This window comes from Hyla sarda, chromosome 6 (assembly GCF_029499605.1).
Source record: "Hyla sarda isolate aHylSar1 chromosome 6, aHylSar1.hap1, whole genome shotgun sequence".
Lineage (NCBI taxonomy): Eukaryota > Metazoa > Chordata > Amphibia > Anura > Hylidae > Hyla > Hyla sarda.
In genome coordinates, this window is record NC_079194.1 from 202,927,459 (window position 1) to 202,946,864 (window position 19,406).

General features: G+C 41.5%; 2 protein-coding genes across 2 annotated transcripts in view; one reads left to right on the plus strand and one right to left on the minus strand.

Annotated features, from left to right (window-relative positions):
• Positions 1-3,699: 3,699 nt before the first annotated feature.
• LOC130277677 (metallothionein-like) lies at positions 3,700-6,344 on the plus strand. The gene is made up of 3 exons (XM_056528402.1): positions 3,700-3,828; positions 4,995-5,060; positions 6,117-6,344. Exons 1-3 carry the CDS (start codon positions 3,798-3,800, stop codon positions 6,206-6,208), a joined length of 189 nt encoding a protein of 62 aa, XP_056384377.1. The 5' UTR covers positions 3,700-3,797; the 3' UTR covers positions 6,209-6,344.
• A 10,062-nt stretch (positions 6,345-16,406) lies between these two features.
• LOC130276635 (5-hydroxytryptamine receptor 3A-like) overlaps positions 16,407-19,406 on the minus strand; it is a 68,344-nt gene continuing 65,344 nt past the window's right edge. Inside the window, exons 8-9 of the mRNA XM_056526282.1 lie at positions 18,805-19,005; positions 16,407-17,780 (exon numbers count right to left, since the gene is read on the minus strand). Of these exons, the coding sequence (XP_056382257.1) occupies positions 17,500-17,780; positions 18,805-19,005 (482 nt within the window). The 3' untranslated portion in view covers positions 16,407-17,499. The remainder of the gene's footprint in view (positions 17,781-18,804; positions 19,006-19,406) is intronic.

Consider the following 19,406-nt stretch of genomic DNA (forward strand, 5'->3'; position numbering starts at 1 on the left):
ATCATACTGTTACTGACCAAATCCTGTATACTGAGACCAATATTACCAATAATATTAGTATACAAGGAGGAATATCATCACCAAACATATTACCATCATACTGTTACTGCTCAAATCCTGTATACTGAGACCAATATTACTAATAACACCAGTACACAAGAAGGAAATTTTTACCCCACACAGTTACAATATAGTGGTAGATATCAACTCTACAATGGCTCTGCAGATTACATAAAGTTACATCCGGTGACGTCTTCTCTAATTGGAGTCGTTCCCTTTGCTTTTTTGTCTTTATCTGTCCCAGACCATCATGATGATTTTTTCCAGCCATAACTTGTCTCCACACAACCTGAGAGGGTAGAGTATGTCTCCCAAGTAGTTAGGTTGCTCCAATAGGTAGAAAGGCCCCTTCCCATGGTTTCCCCCATTACGCAGGTGACCCGAGTAGGTAGATGCCACCTGTAGGTAAGTTCCCCTGCACATAGTAGCCCCCTGTATATAGCTGCAGTCCTCCCCTGTATATAGTAGCAGCAGCATCCCTTTATGTAGTACACAGCAGCAGCCCCCTTTAGATAGTAATTGTGATAACCCCCTTTTAGGCAGTAATAGTAGCAGCCCCCTTTAGGTAGTAGTATTAGCAGTCTCCTTTAGGTAGTAGTAGTAGCAGCCCCCTCTCAGTCTTAGTAGTAAAAAACCCCTTTTAGGTAGTAATATCAGCAGCCCCCTTTAGCTAATAGCAGTAGCAGATCCCTTTAGGTAGTAGTAGTAGATGTAGACCCCTGTAGGTAGTATTAGTATGCCCTTTTAGGTATTAGGGTCTGATTACTAGCGATCACGGAGGCCGGAGCATTGTGATGTCCCGCCCCCGTGTGACATCAAGCTCCACCCCCTCAATGCAAGCCTATGGGAGGGGGCGTGGCAGCAGGGAGTAGTAGTACCACCTAAAAAATAAAGAATAAAAAGTGAAAAACCCACACACTACATTTTTATTATTGTCGGCTGTATTTTTAGTTCCCTGCCCGCGCACATAAATTGATCCCTGTTTAAAAATGAATACAAATTTTGTTATAAAAAAGATACATTTCGTTAAATACAATTTTTTCCATCACTACTGTATCTTTATTATTATTATTATTTTTTTTTTATTATAACCTATGAAATTTTATTAAAAAAGATATCTCCATGACTTTTTTGGATCGCTAAATTCCAAAAAAAACGCCAAAGTTAAAACCCACATGGCGTGACTTCTATGGGAGAAAAACGCCACAATTTCAGGGGAAAAAACGCCAGTGGCTCAACATGCTGCGATTTTGCAAAACCGCCAAGGAGCTGAAAAATGCCAAAAAAGAGTGAAAAATCACCAAAAGGATAAAAAAAAAAGCCAAACAGAAAAACGCCAAGTGGAAAAAGAATTTTGCATTTGTCATTGATTTACAGCTAACATCTGGCTGCAGCGTTTTTTGTCCAAAAAAACGCCATGCGGCAGAATTGGCATTTTTCTTGGTAGAAACTTAACCAAAAACAATGCCATGTGGTGAGTATGTTTTTCTTTTTTTCTGATTCAGCCTCAAGCAGGTTGTTTATGACAAAATAAGGCTAGGTTCATATTGCGTCTTGTGTTTTGTCACAGGTATCCGTTGGTATCTCGCCGCAAACAGGATTCTAACATATGAAATCCACAAAATCAAAGCATATAGTGGCACTCCCTGGATTATGAATTAAAACTTTGTAACTTCAAACACCTAGGATGCCCAGGAAAACGGGATGCTGACGTATACTGTTAATGGGAACGGTGAGCCCCATTCACTTTTATTGCAGAAAGAAGTCCCCTAGTGACTCTTTTTGGGATGCATGTGCGCTATTTCAAAAAGCAACAGCCTCCGTCATGAGTCTGTTTAAAAAAGAGCATTCGTCCTGAATAAAGTCACAAGGGGGTGACTCCATTCAACCATAGAAGTGAAAGATGTCCGCTGTTTCCATTAACAGTATACGTTGCATCTCGTTTTTGGCGGGATGCCAATGGATACGATTAACAGGGGTAGAAATGTAGTGTGTTTATACCCCAAATGGCCTGAATGGAGTCACCAACTAGGGGTGGGAACACCCTACGTTCTGGCCCCTGTTAATCATATCTGTCGGCACCACTCCTAGTGACTCTGTTCGGGACAAAAGGAATCGCTAGCTTCCATTAACAGTATACTTCGGGGTGATCTCTCCTGCTGCGGCAGCTCCGGTGCTTTATCAATTGAGCGCAGAGCACGCAGATCAATGGGGTTCTATGGAACCATAATGATCTGTATGAGGAATCTAATGATTCCTCCTAAAGGTCCCCTATGGAGACTAAAAGTGTAAAAAAAAAAAAAAAAAGTTTAAAAACACACACATTAACCCCTTCCTTATTAAAAGTTTAAATCACCCCCCTTTTCCCAAATTCCATATTAAAAATATGTAACCATAATAAATATAAACAAATGTGGTATCGCCGCGTGCGTAAATGTCTGAACTATAAAAATATATCATTAATTAAACCGCACGGTCAATGGCGTACACGCAAAAAAATTCCAAAGTCCAAAATAGCGTATTTTTGGTCACTTTTCATACCATAAAAAAAGGAATAAAAAGCGATCAAGAAGTCCAATCAAAATAAAAATTGTACCGATTAAAACTTCAGATCACGGCGCAAAAAATTAGCCCTCAAACCACCCTGTACGTGGAAAAATAAAAAAGTTATAGGGGTCAGAAAAGGACAATTTTAAATGTATAAATTTTCCTGCATGTAGTTATGATTTTTTCCAGAAGTACGACAAAATCAAACCTATATAAGTAGGGTAACATTTTAATCGTATGGACCTACAGAATAAAGATAAAGTGTCATTTTTACCGAAAAATTTACTGCCTAGAAACAGAAGCCCCCAAAATTTACAAAATGGTGTTTTTTCTTCAATTTTGTCGCACAATGTTTTTTTTTTCCGTTTCACCATAAATGTGTGTGTAAAATGACTGATGTCATTCCAAAGTAGAATTGGTGGCGCAAAAAATAAGCCCTCATATGGATTTTTAGGTGCAAAATTGAAAGGGTTATGATTTTTAAAAGGTAAGGAGGAAAAAACAAAAGTGTAAAAACAGAAAAATGCTTGGTCCTTAAGGGGTTAAAAATGAAAGAAGCAATCTGATTGGTTGCTATGGGCAACTCAGCAAATTTTCCTCTGGACAGGTTTAGATAAATCTCCCCCATAAACCCTGCTTGCGCTTTTTTTGCGCCTTTTCTAGACACACAAAAAACAGTCTAAAGACAATGCTAAATGTCGGACAGTGTGTTCCTACCCTTACTCCATCCGGGCCATACATATACATACGTATATATGCGATTGGCAAAATGCCAACAGATACCTGTGACAGAGAGAGAGGCAAAACTCAGTATAAACCTAGCCAACAACTACTGCTAAATCGTGTTTTGCCAGCTGCTGCTCATACAAAACAATATAAAAAAAAGGTTTATTCAAAATGATCCTTTCTAGTTCTCAGATGAAGTAATGAATAATGAATGGACTGATCCGGAAAGCGGTCATCCTGCGCCTTGGCAACCAGTGCATCCAGCTCATGATTGTTTGCACTTTGTCATTGCACATGTTGATGTAGGTCACATGGCTGGGGGTGTGTTACGCACTTGTTGGTGTTTTGCACTCAGCTCAGAATCTGGTGTATATAAGGCAGTCATCTGAGACAATGCATCATACCGCAGCATCAACTCATCTCAACAGCTACTGACCGCATTTTCCTGAATAATAGCATCAGCCATGGACCCTCAAGCTTGCAAATGTGCTGAAGGTAAGAAGGGGCTTTATACGAATGATCCAGCTAAACATATATACATAGCTGTGCAGGGGAGGGAATGCCAGATCATGGACTCTCTGTTTTGTATGTTTAGTTTATGCCTGTGTATTTTTGGTGTCTTGGGTATAGTGGAAAATGCAGGTTAGATTTACACGGTTATAAAGTAACTATATGATTGCTACCTGGCTGGTATTTCACCGACACAGCCGGTACTTTAGCCACCCTGTCAGTATTTTTATATAAATAAATAAATTTTTTTAAAAAATACCAGCAATGCAATGGCCGGTATATATCCAACCAATCCTCCAACTCCTGGAATGTTACACCATAGCCTATACCAGTGTTTCCCCAACCAGAGTGCCTCCAGCTATTGCAGAACTACAACTCCCAGCATGCCCAGACAGCCAACGGCTGTCTGGGCATGCTGGGAGTTGTAGTTCTGCAACAGCTGGAGACCCCCCCTGGTTGGGGAAACACTGACCTAGACTATAAGGTCCCACATGCTGGGAGTTGTAGTTAGTAACTAACTGCAACTCCTGAACTTACTTACACTTTTTTTTTTTTTTTTTTTATATAAATAAAAAAAAACATGTATAAGGAGGTGAGAAAAAAAAGTTAATAGGGATCAGAATGGGACAATTTCCCCCACATGTGTATCCTGTTAATGTAATGCATATAATCATGCAAATTAGCATGGCTTTATTTTATTTTTTGCAAGAAAGGTGGCAACTCTATCTGAACCCACTATGGTTCTACTGAACTGTATGTGTATATGTTGCTACTAGAGAGGAGTCAACTTACAGTAAATTCGATTCGTCACAAACTGCTCGGCAGTTGATGACTTTTCCTGCGTAAATTAGTTCAGCTTTCAGGTGCTCCGGTGGGCTGGAAAAGGTGGATACAGTCCTAGGAGACTTTCCTAGGAATGTATCCACCTTTTCCAGCCCACCGGAGCACCTGAAGGCTGAACTAATTTACGCAGGATAAGTCAACTGCCAAGCCGAGAAGTTCGTGACGAATCGAATTTACTGTAAGTTCACTCATCTCTAGTTGCTACACACTAGCCTGTTTACATTAGAATCTGAGTGTATATTTAAGGGTTAACAATCATTCTAGACAATGGGTTACTAATATTTATTTTTATATATACTGTCTCCTAGGTGGTTCCTGCTCTTGTGGAGATTCCTGCAAATGTGTAAACTGCAAATGCAAGTCTTGCAAAAAAAGTAAGTACTGTACTATGGGTATGTTCAAATGGGGTTGGGGAATTTTTGGTGCATACTTTTGTACATATATATTCACCTGTAGTAGAGCCTGGTACAGTTATTGTAATCTTTGATACCCCTGTAGCGGGATCATGTGGGTCAATCAGCAGTGGGTTCCAATGATGTATTACGCTATAATGCCGCCTTTTGTGGTAGCTTATTGTAAATGCTCTATGGGGGAGATTTAGGTGTGTGTGTGTGTGTATAATTTATAATATATAATTTTTTTTTTTTCTCTGTAAAAAGGCGCACATTTAGTGATCTTGCGTGGTTTTTTTTTTTTTGTTTTTTTTTTTTGGGGGGGGGGGGGGGGGGGGGAACTGGCTGTGGGTTGCAGGGCTGTGCAGTTGACAATATTTATTAACTGTGCAAACGTGTTAAAAACACCGCAAATGTAGACCATGACCAACTTGGCTTAAGAAAATGCCAGACCACAGTAAAATTACTTTCAAGCATGGGGAACGACTTATTAAGGAGTCATCTGTTCTAATAGCGTAAGCAAAATTAATGAAGCACTAAAGGGAGAGATTTATTAAAAGCTGTGCAGGGGAAATGTTGCTGAGTTGCCCATAGCAACCAATCAGATCATTTTTTTTTTTTCCCCAGAGGCCTTGTCAGATAATGATCTGACTTGGTTTCTATGGGCAACTCGGCAAAATTTCCTCTCTTCCCCCCTTTAGCTGTCCGTGCATGCTGGGAGTTGTAGCTTTGCAACAGCTGGAGGCACACTGGTTGAGAAACACTGGCCTAGGTGTTAGAAAAATGCCATGGGGGAGACTTGGTAACGGGTAAGCTGCATTTAGTCTGAAGGTTGGTGCATGTGCCTTAACAGACAGATGCAACAGTTCTGTTATTCCAACATGGCGCATGCCAGGTAAGGTTATTGAACAATCTGTAATCTGCTTACAACTTTTTCAGGTATAGGATGAAAGTATACCAGGTTCATTAACTAGGCCGCATTTAGAGATGACTGTATGATCTGTTCCTGGCAGTAACGTCCTTACTCTTTCTGTACAGGTTGCTGTTCTTGCTGTCCAGCGGATTGCAGTAAATGCAGCCAAGGCTGTGAATGTGCAAAGGGATGTGATTCCTGCAGCTGCTGCAAGTGACCTGCTATGATGACCGTATCACGTTTTTTTTGTCAACATGTAGAGTTATTGATTGTCAATGCAGTATGTATATAAAGTCTTGACCATGGCTATGGAACTTTGTATAATTATTTTTGAATAAATTTACTTTGCCAGACTTGGAGTTTTACTCTGTTTTCAATGTAGTAGCAGTAATAGAAAGGGGGTTAAGGGGGTACTCCACTCCTAGACATCTTATCCCCTATCCAAAGAATAGGGGATAAGATGTCTGATCGCGTGGGTCCCACTACTGGGGAACCCGCATTCTAACGTGCGGCACCCACCTGTAACGTCTTCCGGAACCGCTGGAGGCCCTCAGGTTAATACCATCCCGACCACGGGGATGTAAGATTGTGATGTCTATGGGAGGGGGCGTGAAAGCTGAAATATCTGTCCGGACCCCCATTCATTTCAATGAGCCAACTGGAGCCAAACACGGCGTTCGGTTGGCTCATTTTTGCCCCATATATGGTTTCCCACCGGACCTAAAACTGTGGTATACTACGGTTTTAGGTCCAGTTAGAGAACTGTATACAGGGCAAAAAAAGCTACCTACTATATACATAGCTGTCCCCCTGTATGAAACATTCCTTCTCCCCCCCCCCCCCCCCATAAGCTATCTGGGGGCACTAGCTACCTGGCAGCATTACATACCTGTAAGTTTCGCAAGCAACACCTTATTTTCTGTCTGCCAACAACAAATATTGCAATAGTGCCACTCCTGAGACTAGACTCTGGATCTGCCCGCTTCCAGTTGACGATGACTGAAATCCAACATGGCAGACTGCAAATTGTAGACAATTGATTTACAAATGACGGGCAATACAGGGGCTGGAGGATTGACATCACAGCCCCGCCCCCTGAACTGGGGCATCAAACAGGAGATCAGTGGGGGGCCAAGCGGTCAGACCCCTATTAACTGGATAACCTGTATCGGAGTTCACCTTTTAAAGGGTATGTTCACACTAAGAAAATTTGCAAGGAATTTCCTCAGTGGATCGCATCTTCTCGGATTTGGTGCATTTTTACTACCAAAATAGGCACCCAAGTTCAAAAGTCCCATTGATCGTGAGCTTTTCTGTGCGGATTATGCTGAAATAATGAACAGGATTCCACAGAATCTAATTCCTCATCAGAAGTTCCACTACATAACTTCTGAGGCCTAAACTAAGCAGCAGAATTCCATTGAAATCAATGGGTGATGGAAATTCACATCTCCGTAGGGTAAACCTGGCCTTACAGTGTTTAGAGAAATGCTTAAAAAAATAAAAAAAAACACATGAAAATAAGCACAGTAGTCTGGCCCAGACTTTAACATAATTAGGCATGTTCTAGGCTACGCTCTGTGCTATTTTGAATGGGGTCTCCTTTCACTGTACTCCTGTTTGATGATCAGGAGGACCCTGAATTGACCTGTACAGAACAGGAAGTCTCAGCTAAGGCTAAGTTGACATTGTCATTGTGCTCTGTCCCATTGTGCTTTTATTTTATTTTCTCTGCCAGCAATGTGAACAATTCCTTAATTTTAGGCCTGGTGGCCAGACTGAAAAAAACACATTTCAGGATAATTGTATAATGTGGATGTCAAATTAGAAAAATCGCCCAAAAAATCTTAAAAAAAATAAAAATTAAAACACACAATTTTATTTCAATAGGTCATTTTTTCGGATAATACAATCCCTTAAGTAAATACTCTTGCAATAACCAGTATTGCAGTGGCCTGCTTCCTCAGTTTTCACAACAAAGCTCTATTATGTGTCAGCAGACATTCTGTTAAGGAACACTGGGACACAGTTTTAGGCACTACATTTAGAGATAAGATTAGCAGACTGCAGAACAATGCTATATATTTGCTTAGTATTCTGCATTACTGTGTGGGCTGTTCTCTTTAATCCTGGATTTTGTCAGATAAATGGTAATCCTGATTTGTTCCTTCATTACCCAAGAAGCTTGTGTCAGACCATTCTATATCACTTTGAGGAGGTAAATAACACTGATAGGTTCTTACTAATTTTGGTTAAATGGATATTTCAAAAAAGAAAATTGTAAACCTGTAGCTCTCCTAAATGTTAACAGTTTTTTTTTTTTTTTTATAAGAAATCCAAGCGTTCAAGGACTTTTCAGGCTGTAGACACCGGTCAGAAAGTTAGTAGTCCACACAGATTCAACAGGCTCTTAAAATGGTATTCCGGTTTCAGAAAATCGGATTTTGGGTAACGTCACACGTGGTGCATCCGCAGCATATTTGTCATTGTGGATGCGTGCTGACCGCCTCTAGAGTCAGCCTCCTACTTTGTGTGGCCATGGTTTGTCTGCTGCGAGTTGTGCGCGCACATGCGCAGTGTGCTTAGGCATCATGATCGCTCCTTCTGCTAGGGCCACGATGTCTTTGAGTACATTGCGCATATGCTATGTGTGACCTTACCCTTTAAGAAAAGTTTCACCCCAAGATATATAACTTTGTTCTCACAAATTGTATAGGCTTCAGCATGTTTTTTCTTTACCCCTGAATGTTGTGTAGTCCCAGTATGGTGTTGTCTCAGCAGATTCCGAGCTTCTGAGCTGCGGCAGCTGCAGGGGGGTGTGGTGGGGGCCTGGAGCCCTTACTGGAGTACTGGCTATACCCCCTGATGGTGGTTGCTGGGCATTGTAGTGTTGCAACAGCTGGAGGCACACTGCTTGGAATACACAGTTCTAGATGCAGGAACGTAGGGGGATATAACCACAATTTGCAAACATTAGAGCTTAGCTGCAGAGCAGGTCCTTGTGCTTTTGCTAAAGGGGTACTCCACTGGAAGAAAAATATTTCTAAATCAACTGGTGCCACAAAGTTAAACAGATTTGTAAATTACTTCTATTTAAAAATCCTTTACTTCTATTTAAAAAGTTATTTTCTTTTTGAATTTCCTTTATCTATGACCACAGTGCTCTCTGCTGACACCTCTGTCCATTTTAGGAACTGTACAGAGTAGGAGCAAATTCCCATAGAAAACCTATCCTGCTCTGGACAGTTCCTAACATGGACAGAGGTGTCAGCAGAGAGCACTGTGGTCAGACAGAAAGGAAATTCAAAAAGAAAAGAACTTCCTGTGTTGCAAACAGCAGCTGGTAAGTACTGGAAGGATTAAGATTTTTTTAATAGAAGTAATTTACAAATCTGTTTATTTTTTTGAAAAATGGGAAAAGGAATTTCCCAATAGCTGACACTCAAGAAAAAAAAAGTGTATGCTATTGAGATAAAAGGCTCAAAGAGCTTTCTACATGACCAAATACTGTACTGTACTCACTCCAGAGTGTAATTACCTATAAAACATGATACAAATCAATATTACAGTATAATCTCCCAGTGTCATTTAATCACCCCTTATCATCCCCCTGTTCCATTTCACCCCCCCTCCCCCGTGCCATGTTATTTGCCCTCTTGATCCCTCCAATGCCACTTAATTCCCCCTCTTGAACCATCTGTGCCATATTATTTCCCCTTGATCCCGCTTGGTGCTATTTCATTCCTCATTTATCTCCCTGTGTCACTTTATTCCCCCTGTACCCTGTGTCAAATTATCCCCCCCCCCTTACTGCCTGAGCCACATCATTTCCCCTTGATCCCCCCATGCCATTTTATTCCCCCTTTATTACCCTCTGTGCAAAATGATCAACCCCTTTTTACCACCCTCTGCACCATTTCATTCCCCCTTTATCCCCCTGCGCCATGTACCAAACCATCCCCCCTTACCCCTTGGGCCACATCACTTTTCCACTTCCCTTCCCCCCTGTTGTTGTTGTTACCTGGCCAGCAGGCTCAGGTGCAGGGGCATTCAGCAGGTTTAACATACTCCTGACTTCCTGGCACAGGGGGATAAAGGGGGAAAGAAATACCACAGGGAGGAGGAAATGGAACAGGGGGGGTAAAGAGAGGGCAATAAAGGGAGAATGAAATGGCACAGGTGATCAAGGGTAAATGATTTGACACAGGGGTTAATAAAGGGGGGGGGATGATTTGGCACAGGTGGAATAAAGTGGCATGGGAAGATCAGAGGGAGCGAATGATGTGGCTGGCGGGTGTACAAAAGCAGGAGACCGCTGTTTAAAGAAGTACTCCGGCCCTAAGACATCTTATCCCTTATCCAAAGGGTAGGGGATAAGATGTCTGATCACGGGGGTCTTGTTGCTGGGGACCCCCACAATCTCTCATGTAGACACCCACCTTTGGCAGCTGCACAGAGCGATGTTCACTCCGTGTCTGAAGGGTCACGACTACGGGGTTGGAGTTTCGTGATGTCGCGACTCCCCCCACTTGTGACTGACCCCCGCGGTCAGACATCTTATCCCCTATCCTTTGGATAGGAGATAAGATGTCTTAGGGCCGGAGTACCCCTTTAAACAGTGGTCTTCTACTTCTGTGCTGGGGCTTCTGCAGGGAGGTGCAGTGTGGGCCAGGCCCCCCTGGGAGCTCAGGCCACTTACTTGGGTACTGGCTGTACCCCCCTATTGGGAGTGTTTTGTCCCCTATTGGGTGTGTCCGTGTCCACTTTTGGGAGTGTCCCCTCTTCAGAGAGTGCAAATACATTAAAGGAGTACTCTGGTGCAGAGTACTCCTGCTCCGTCCGGCCCCGGCTGTAAAAAAAAATTCAAATAAACCATCACTCACCTTCCTGGGTTCCCGCGGAGCGCTGCTACAGCTGATCGGTCCTCCGGCCCATCTTCTTCATACTTCCATGTGAACGAAACTTCACATGGCGCTCAGCCTATCGCCGGCTGCCGCGATGTTCTGCCTCGGCCCATAATAGGCTGAGCGCCATGTGAAGTTTCGTTCACACGGAAGTATGAATAAGATGGACCGGAGGACCGATCAGCTGTAGTGGTGCTCCGCGGGAACCCAGGAAGGTGAGAGATGGTTTATTTTCATTTTTTTTGCAGGACGGAGCAGGAGTACTCTGCACCTGAGTACTCCTTTAAGTCTTATTGGACTCTGCTGGGGAATAAAAAACTGTCCGCTATTGGGAGGTGTCCCCTATCGAGCGTTGTCTGCTAAGGAAGATTATACTGTATTAGGGAAGGTTAATTCACATTTTTAAAACATTTTTTTAACCTTTATATTTTTTTTTACAATTTTTTTTATTCCCCATAAGGAACTATTACATGCAATCTTTAAAACATTATGTTGTCGGAGTGCCATCAAGCACTGGTCCGGGTCACAGGCGGGTCCCATGGTGAGCTGGAGTGGTTTACCTTTCGTGCACTGTAAAATGCTGTGCTATAGCACAGCATTGATCAGTGTTATCGGGGCTCCATTATTCCAGGCTGCCATGGCTTTCTGCTTCATGGAACTGCTGATTGGACATTGAGGAGGCAGGTAAGGTCCCTCCCACCATTATGTCAGCTGATCAGAAGCACGCCATTTTGCTGAAGTGGTCCTTATTAGCTCCCCGAGCTAGCTGGGAACTAAATATACCACATTTAGACACTGTAATTAACTTTGATTGCTGCGTCTAAAGGGTTAATGTGGACATCGGCCCAATCAGTCTGGCATTAGCCGTGGATCCCGGTTGGCCACCAGGTATGAAGCGCTTAGCTGCTGAGAGCGCAGGATGTGCAGATGTCTTTTTCATATTACATTATTTATCCCCTTCCCTCTCAACCCGCCTATCTGGCTGCAAAAAATAAAAAATTAATAATCAGAAATTTTCAAGTCAGTTTAAATAATACAAATTGAATGAGCCTGATATATGTGAGGGGAAAAAGTTAAGTTGTCACTACCTTTGTTTAGTTCTCAGTATACCCTTAAACCCCAGGTTCATTTCCCTTTTTTTTTTTTCTTTACATTTTGCCATATGGAGATGAATGATAAGTGTTTTCGTTATTTTTACTAAACATTTTCTATTGAAGCTTAAAATAGCGCTTCCTTAGGTGTTTCTTTGGTCAGTGTGAAAATTTGACAGTGATCAGCCCCTGTCGTAACTCTTGTGTAAGGCTGTGTTCATGCTGTGTGTTTTTGTCGCAATTATAACATGCATTTTTAGTTGTAAACAAAAACATGCAGTGTGAACTTGGCCTAAGTGTTTTTGATTGTATTCCTGAATGTGACGGGGGAAATTAAACCCGAGGGGGGGGGGGGGCAATAGCAAGAATCGTAACACTCGAGGATCTGACTAGCCACACGGGCATATCGGACCTCATGGAAGCAAGTCCAGGAATAGAGTTTCTTTTTTCTGCATCCATTGACAGCACCTTAATGCACATTGCACCTATTACCTATATGTGAACAATGCTCGTGACTATCTGCGAAAACTATACAAGAATATATGTGGTGGTTACGGACAGTTGCCATATTTAACCACAAGGACTATGTGCAATAAGAATTATATACCTATGCTGCTATAGAAAATTGAAACTGTGATGTTAACAGGATAAACATTAAACCTGCTTATAGTGCAATTCATTAATTGGCAGATATCCACGGCAGCAGACATGCGAAAAACTATGGTTGAAGGTTTATAAAGACTATTTAGACTGCTTCATAGGTTGCCGTACCATCTCCATGTGCACTACATATATATATACAGTGGTCCCTCAAGTTACAATATTAATTGGTTCCAGGACAACCATTGTATGTTGAAACCATTGTATGTTGAGACCATAACTCTATGGAAACCTGGTAATTTGTTCTGAAGCCCCAAAATGTCATCCAAAAATAGGAAAAGGTGAGGATTAAAGAAAAATAAATAGATAACTAATACAGATAAAGTAAGTCCTTACATATAAAAGTAAGAAATAGCTGCTGGGAGCTGTAATCGCTGTCTATGTCAGTGTTTCCCAACCAGGGTGCCTCCAGCTGTTGCAAAACTACAACTCCCAGCATGCCCGGACAGCCGCATGCTGGGAGTTGTAGTTTTGCAACAGCTGGAGGCACCCTGGTTGGGAAACAATGGTTTATGTAGAGGACAGGAGCTTCTTCAGGGTCCTATACAGTACACACAGTGTCCCAAATGGAGCCGCCCTTACTTGGTGTCCAAAGGAGCAGCTAACCCTGGCACAGGGTTCCACTTTGTACTGTAGGGGGCACTACCAGACAGCCATTCAGTGCTTGTACTTCAGTAATAGAGGTGATTTACCAGTAAAATGCCCATAAATTGCAGATCGCAGGGGTTCCGACCACTGGGACCCCCCGCGACCTCCTGTACGGTGCCCCGACAGCCCGCGGGGAGTGGGCGTGTCGACCTCTGCACGGAGCGGCGGCCGACACGCCCCCTCAATACAACTCTATGGCAGAGCCGGAGCGCTGCTGTTCGGCAATCTCCGGCTCTGCCATAGCGATGTATTGAGGGGGCGTGTCGGCCGCCGCTTCGTGCGGTGGTCGACACCCGCTATCTGGCCGGAGAGCCGGGGCCCCAGCGGTCGGACCCCCCGTGATCTCAAACTTATCCCCTATCCTTAGGATAGGGGATAAGTTTTTCACCACTGGACTACCCCTTTAAGGCTACAGAGCCAATATTGAGTGCTCAGTACTACCTGTTACAGATTCTCCTGGAATGTAAGACTGCTGTAAGATATTGATGTTCTCAATGTGGACACTATGATGGCGGCACAGAATAATGTGTTGTTTTTTTTTATTTTTTTCATAATAATTTTGGAGCTTTTATCAGTATAAGAATAAATGTTATGTTTTAATCTCATTTTTCATCAGTGCAATTTAAATAATATATATCAGATCAGATCAGTGCCTTATATACTGATTATGTATATATATATATATATATATATATATATATATATATATATATATACCCAGCCTTAAAGAATATTTGTTCCTTGTGAAAAACAGATTGGGAGTTGAAACATCATACTCCATATACCGCCTGTGATATAGACAAGTTATTAGTGTCCTCTAGTGACCAGTGTGTGTATTGAAGCTATTATGTTAAATACGCATTCTGGAAATTTTTCGTTGTTGCTGCGTAGGCTATTATTAGAGAATGATGTAGAGTTTCTTGTGTATGCCTTTTGCTTACCTCTTTTTGCTGATGTGGCATTTTGGTTTACAAATGCACAATAATGGGGGTTCTGTAATGCAGCCTATATTTCCGCTGAATCCTCTGGCTTTTTTATTTCACCATGTCATCCCATCAGACTGCTAGCGCTGGAGGTCACCCAGGTGAACGCTTAGACTCATGATTGGGTTGTTGTCAGTTCAGACTATGCAGTTTTCATGTGTTTTTTTTATTTTTATTAAATAAATTAATTAATTAATAAGAAGTGCGCTTTTAGAAAAATACTGCCATGAATGAGGAGAAAGTTATTTCACCTATAATTACATTTGAGGTGTTTTATGAAGATCTGACGTCCTAACATGTGAAGTGGACTCTCTGTACATGTCTATAAAACATGCTGATGGTCTAAATACGGTGGTCCCTCAAGTAACAATATTTATTGGTTCTGGGACGACCATTGTATGTTGAGACCACAACTCTATGGAAACCTGGTAATTGGTTCTGAAGCTCCCAAAATGTCATCCAAAAATAGGAAAAAGTGAGAATTAAAGAAAAATAAGTAGATAACTAATATAGATAAAGCAAATCCTTACATATAAAAGTAAGAAAGATCTGCTGGGAGCTGTAAATCACGGTCTATGTCAGTGTTTCCCAAGCAGGGAGCCTCCAGTGGTTGCAAAACTACAACTCCCAACATGCCCGGGCTGTCCGGGCATGCTGGGAGTTGTAGTTTTGCAACCGTTGGGGGCACCCTGCTTAGGAAACACTGGTCTATGTAGAAGCTTCTTCAGGGTCCTGTACAGTACACGCAATGTCCTAAAAAAGTAACATGGAGCCACCCTCACCTGGTGTCCAAAGGAGCAGCTAACTCTGGTACAGGTAAAGAGTACAGAACATGTAATACCTCCCTGTACTGTAGGGGGCGCTACCAGACATCAGTCAGTGCATGCACTTCGGTAATACAGGTAAAGAGAACAGAACATGTAATACCTCCCTGTACTGTAGGGGGGCGCTACCAGACACCAGTCAGTGCACACACTTCAGTAATACAGATAAAGAGAACAGAACATGTAATACCTCCCTGTACTGTAGGGGGCGCTACCAGACATCAGTCAGTGCATGCACTTCGGTAATACAGGTAAAGAGAACAGAACATGTAATACCTCCCTGTACTGTAGGGGGGCGCTACCAGACACCAGTCAGTGCACACACTTCAGTAATACAGATAAAGAGAACAGAACATGTAATACCTCCCTGTACTGTAGGAGGCACTACCAGACATCAGTCAGTGCATGCACTTAAGTAATACAGGTGTTTTACCAGTAAATTGCCTATTCTGATTGGTCGGTTTCTTCCAGCCATTGAGACGTTTCACAGATCTGGACTGTCTGTAACATTGTATGTTGAGTCTGGTTTCAAGTTACAATGGTCCAGAAAAGAACTTTGTATGTTGAAACTATTGTATGTTGAGGCCATTGTAAGTTGAGGGATCACTGTACCAAGAGATATTTTTTTGTATCTATGAAGGATCTGGGAAATTCTGCAATTGTTACAATTTGTACTGACACACAATTTCTCTTTATTCAGAGTACTTCTGCCTGCAGCTCCAGGGAACTGCTATGGGTGTAGCCTGCATGCCCTCATATGTTAAATTGTTCCCGGGGTTGTGGGAGAGGCAGCTGTTCATCACTGAACCTATCCGCATGATTAAGATAGTACACTATTAATACAAACTTGTGTGTTTGTACTGGCAGAGACCAAATCAGCTACTCCATTTAAAAAAAAAAATATTTTGTAGTTTGTTGCATGCTGGGAATGTAAATTTTAAGTGAGATATAATAAATATTGATTATTGTAAGGATATAAGGAAATTACACACAGTGCAACAATGACTGATACTACTTACGTTCAGTAGGCTGGAGCTTAAACCATGTTTAGGAAGTTTGTCAGTTCTGTACTAGTTTATAAGTGTCTTAGAGCTGTAGAACGTGAAAAGATAGGGGGGAACTAATTAAAGTGGATTTGCCTGCTCTCCTGCGATGTCTGTAAAATAATAGTCCTTGAAAAAAATTTCTGAGAATATTGCAATGTGTTGATCCCCCATTACTCCTCCTGGAAACTAATGAATAAATAGACAACTACACTTTTTACTATGGAGAAAACATCCAGACTTGTGGAGGCAACTTCTCAAATAAAACTCTTTATTGTACTAAGATTTGTGAGCATTTTCCTCATTTGAAACATCCAACAATTACATAAAGATTTGGCTTTCACATTAACAATAAGAAGAATGTATCCTGGGCAGATCACCACTACCATAGCAGTTTGGCTAGGGCTCAGGCCCCAGTGGAAGGCATCCCTTGTAAGGTTGTGAGTAAGTAAAGTCCACATACTTAGTAGATCTAAGCCACTTCTCTGTACTGAACAAATGCAACAGTAAGTATAAGTCTTCACCCACTGGTGAGGATAAGTGTTGTGGCAAGTGACTCCACAGATTACAGTAAGTCACAAACTTGATGTGATTAACAGTACTTGCTTTGGAGCTGCTGCCTGGCTGTCCTCTGCATTTCACGTTGCAAGGCCTTTGCTTTGTTTTTCTCTCAAGTTAACATTCAGGTCAGCACTCTGGTTGGGAGAACCCGATGCCTGTAGCTGAGCACTGATCCTGCCTAATGGACCAGCAGTCCCATCTCTAACACTTGATCTCCATGATTGTGAAGTCAAAGCTGCACGAAAGATCACTGGAATGTTTCATCATTGTCGGTCACACAGCCCTTGTTTAATGATTTTAACGCCCGATCAATCAACTCTTCTCTCTATCTTCCCTCCCCCTCACACCTTAATTTATATAACCTTCATTTTCCCCTCATCTTTGGCATGAGGTGCCATGATGTCAGCTGTCAGCAAACTCCTGGATGCCATCTCGCATTTGGCCAGGCAACAGCTACCTATATATAGATAAACATTGTTCCAGTTTAACAGTAATAGTATTCCAGGTAAACAGACCAGGCTTTACAGATGGTATTAATCCAACAGTATACACATTCCACCAGGGAAGGGGTACTCTTCCACTCTTTATAGAAATACAAAACCTTAAAATGCATATTTAAAACATTGTACTGTTGCACATTTTACTATTACATTATTTATTATTACATTATTTGATTTGTGAATGCAGGGATTAATGGCTAAACAGTTATATTTACAATATAGATACTGTAAATCCATAATCCCATGATAGCTTCACAAGTAAAACATAAATATTGCTTTGTCCTTTAATGTCCTTTATGTTACCCAGACTTTTATAACAACTGCAAGCATAGTTATCACAAAGAGCAAGTAAAATATAAGGAACAGCCGGTCCACAACCTTTGAAGCAAAGTGCCAATCTGACTCGGTACCATCCTGATCCATTACATGTGTAATTTCCTTGCGGATGTTGAGGACTTCTACCAATAATCTCTTTAACAGCTTCACTTCCACAGAAAGTTCTGCGTCTGTTTGTGTTTTGGTTTTCCTCACCTCAATTGTCATACATATCTCAGTATTCTTGTGAACTCTATTACCTGTAGGAAAGATAGATAAATAAATTGTAATATTTTATTGCAGGGTCAAATGTCAGGAAGGTAAGAAGAACCTGAGCTAATGACAGTAACTCAGTATGCACATGGCAAAGGTGTGTGAAAAAAGCCTTCTTGAAGGCATGTAAATTTTTGGCTCAGAATCCAATGTGCCACTAGATCAGGCATAGGCAACGTTTGGCACTGTTGTTGTTTTGGACTACATCTCCCATGATGCCTTGGCAGCATTTTGGCTGAAAGAGCATCATGGGAGATGTAGTCCAAAAGCATCTTAGTGGTTACTGAACAGGGCTGTGATATAGTCAGTACTCCAACAGGTTGATCACAATCTGTTTGTGCCCCTAGTGAATGTCAGCTTTTTCCCATCCTATAGTGCCATTGTGGGTCTCTGGAACAATGCTTCCCCTGCCCAGGCATTTTATGTAGGATTGCACCAGCCACTGGGTCCTCTAGCTTTCAATGTGTGCCCACACCATTTCTACATGTAGAAACCACATACACCGTACAATTTCTGTCTAGCACCAAAACACTCCTTTCTTGAGGACTCCTAACTTGCTACAACACTCACTACTACATCAGCATCACATTCTATCTAGGTCCTAGCCACCTGACACAATTTCTTGCAAGCTGGCAGTCAGGAAACCACATTTCATGTACTACCAGTCTATTATACCCAAGGGCTAGCTGGTGCATAACAAAATGGGAGTACAACATCATTGCCTAACACAGCATGTAACACATCATGGCCACAACAACAAACTTGTCTTAAATTACATAAATATTAATTTACATAAAGTGGGAATATAATTTTGTGATCCCTGATACTGATCCCTTATTGTCCTATTGATGACCATTGATGTACATAGTTAAGCTTGTATTTTGAAAAGTTGCCGTGTTGGTGATCCAGACTTTCTTAGGACTAGTTTATACTTTCAGCTTTGGTTGCGTTCAATGACAACTCTTTTGGCCAACCTATTTAGGGTTATTTTTACTGTCCTCTTTCGCTCACCTTTTTCTGCAGAAACTAGCTCAACTTGTTGAGTCGTTTTCACTTTGAAGAACAGGACACGTGCTAGATGTTTATTGATCCAGATTTTTACCCAAGGGGGCAGATTTGGTTGGCTTTCAGATAACATGAACATATGGAACGTTACAATACATCCGATTGTACTGGTTACCATAACTGCAAGGCACACACAGCAGAAAATACCTGTTGAAAAAACAAAAAGAAAAACATGTAACTTAATGTCCCCCATCATGATTCTGCTCCCATTGCATAGTAAGGGCAACATCACACCAGATACAACTTAAATACTGGGCTTTTAGACATTTTATTATAGTTTATGTAGGTTTATGGCTTTTAAATGCCCAAATCCTTTCTGAAAAACAATATTTAAAAATATCTAACTAAATCTTAACAGTGCAAAGGTTTAACATAAAGATGAATCAGCCTGTTTCCCTTTGAAGGAAATATATAGAAGGAACTTCGAGTAACTGTAAATAACATAAAGCTAAGTTAGAAAATATTGTCTTATCAGCAGTGGGTGATGTTACCTTTCAATGGTATAACAGGGCTTATATTGTTTTAGAAATTAAGCATTTAGATGGGTT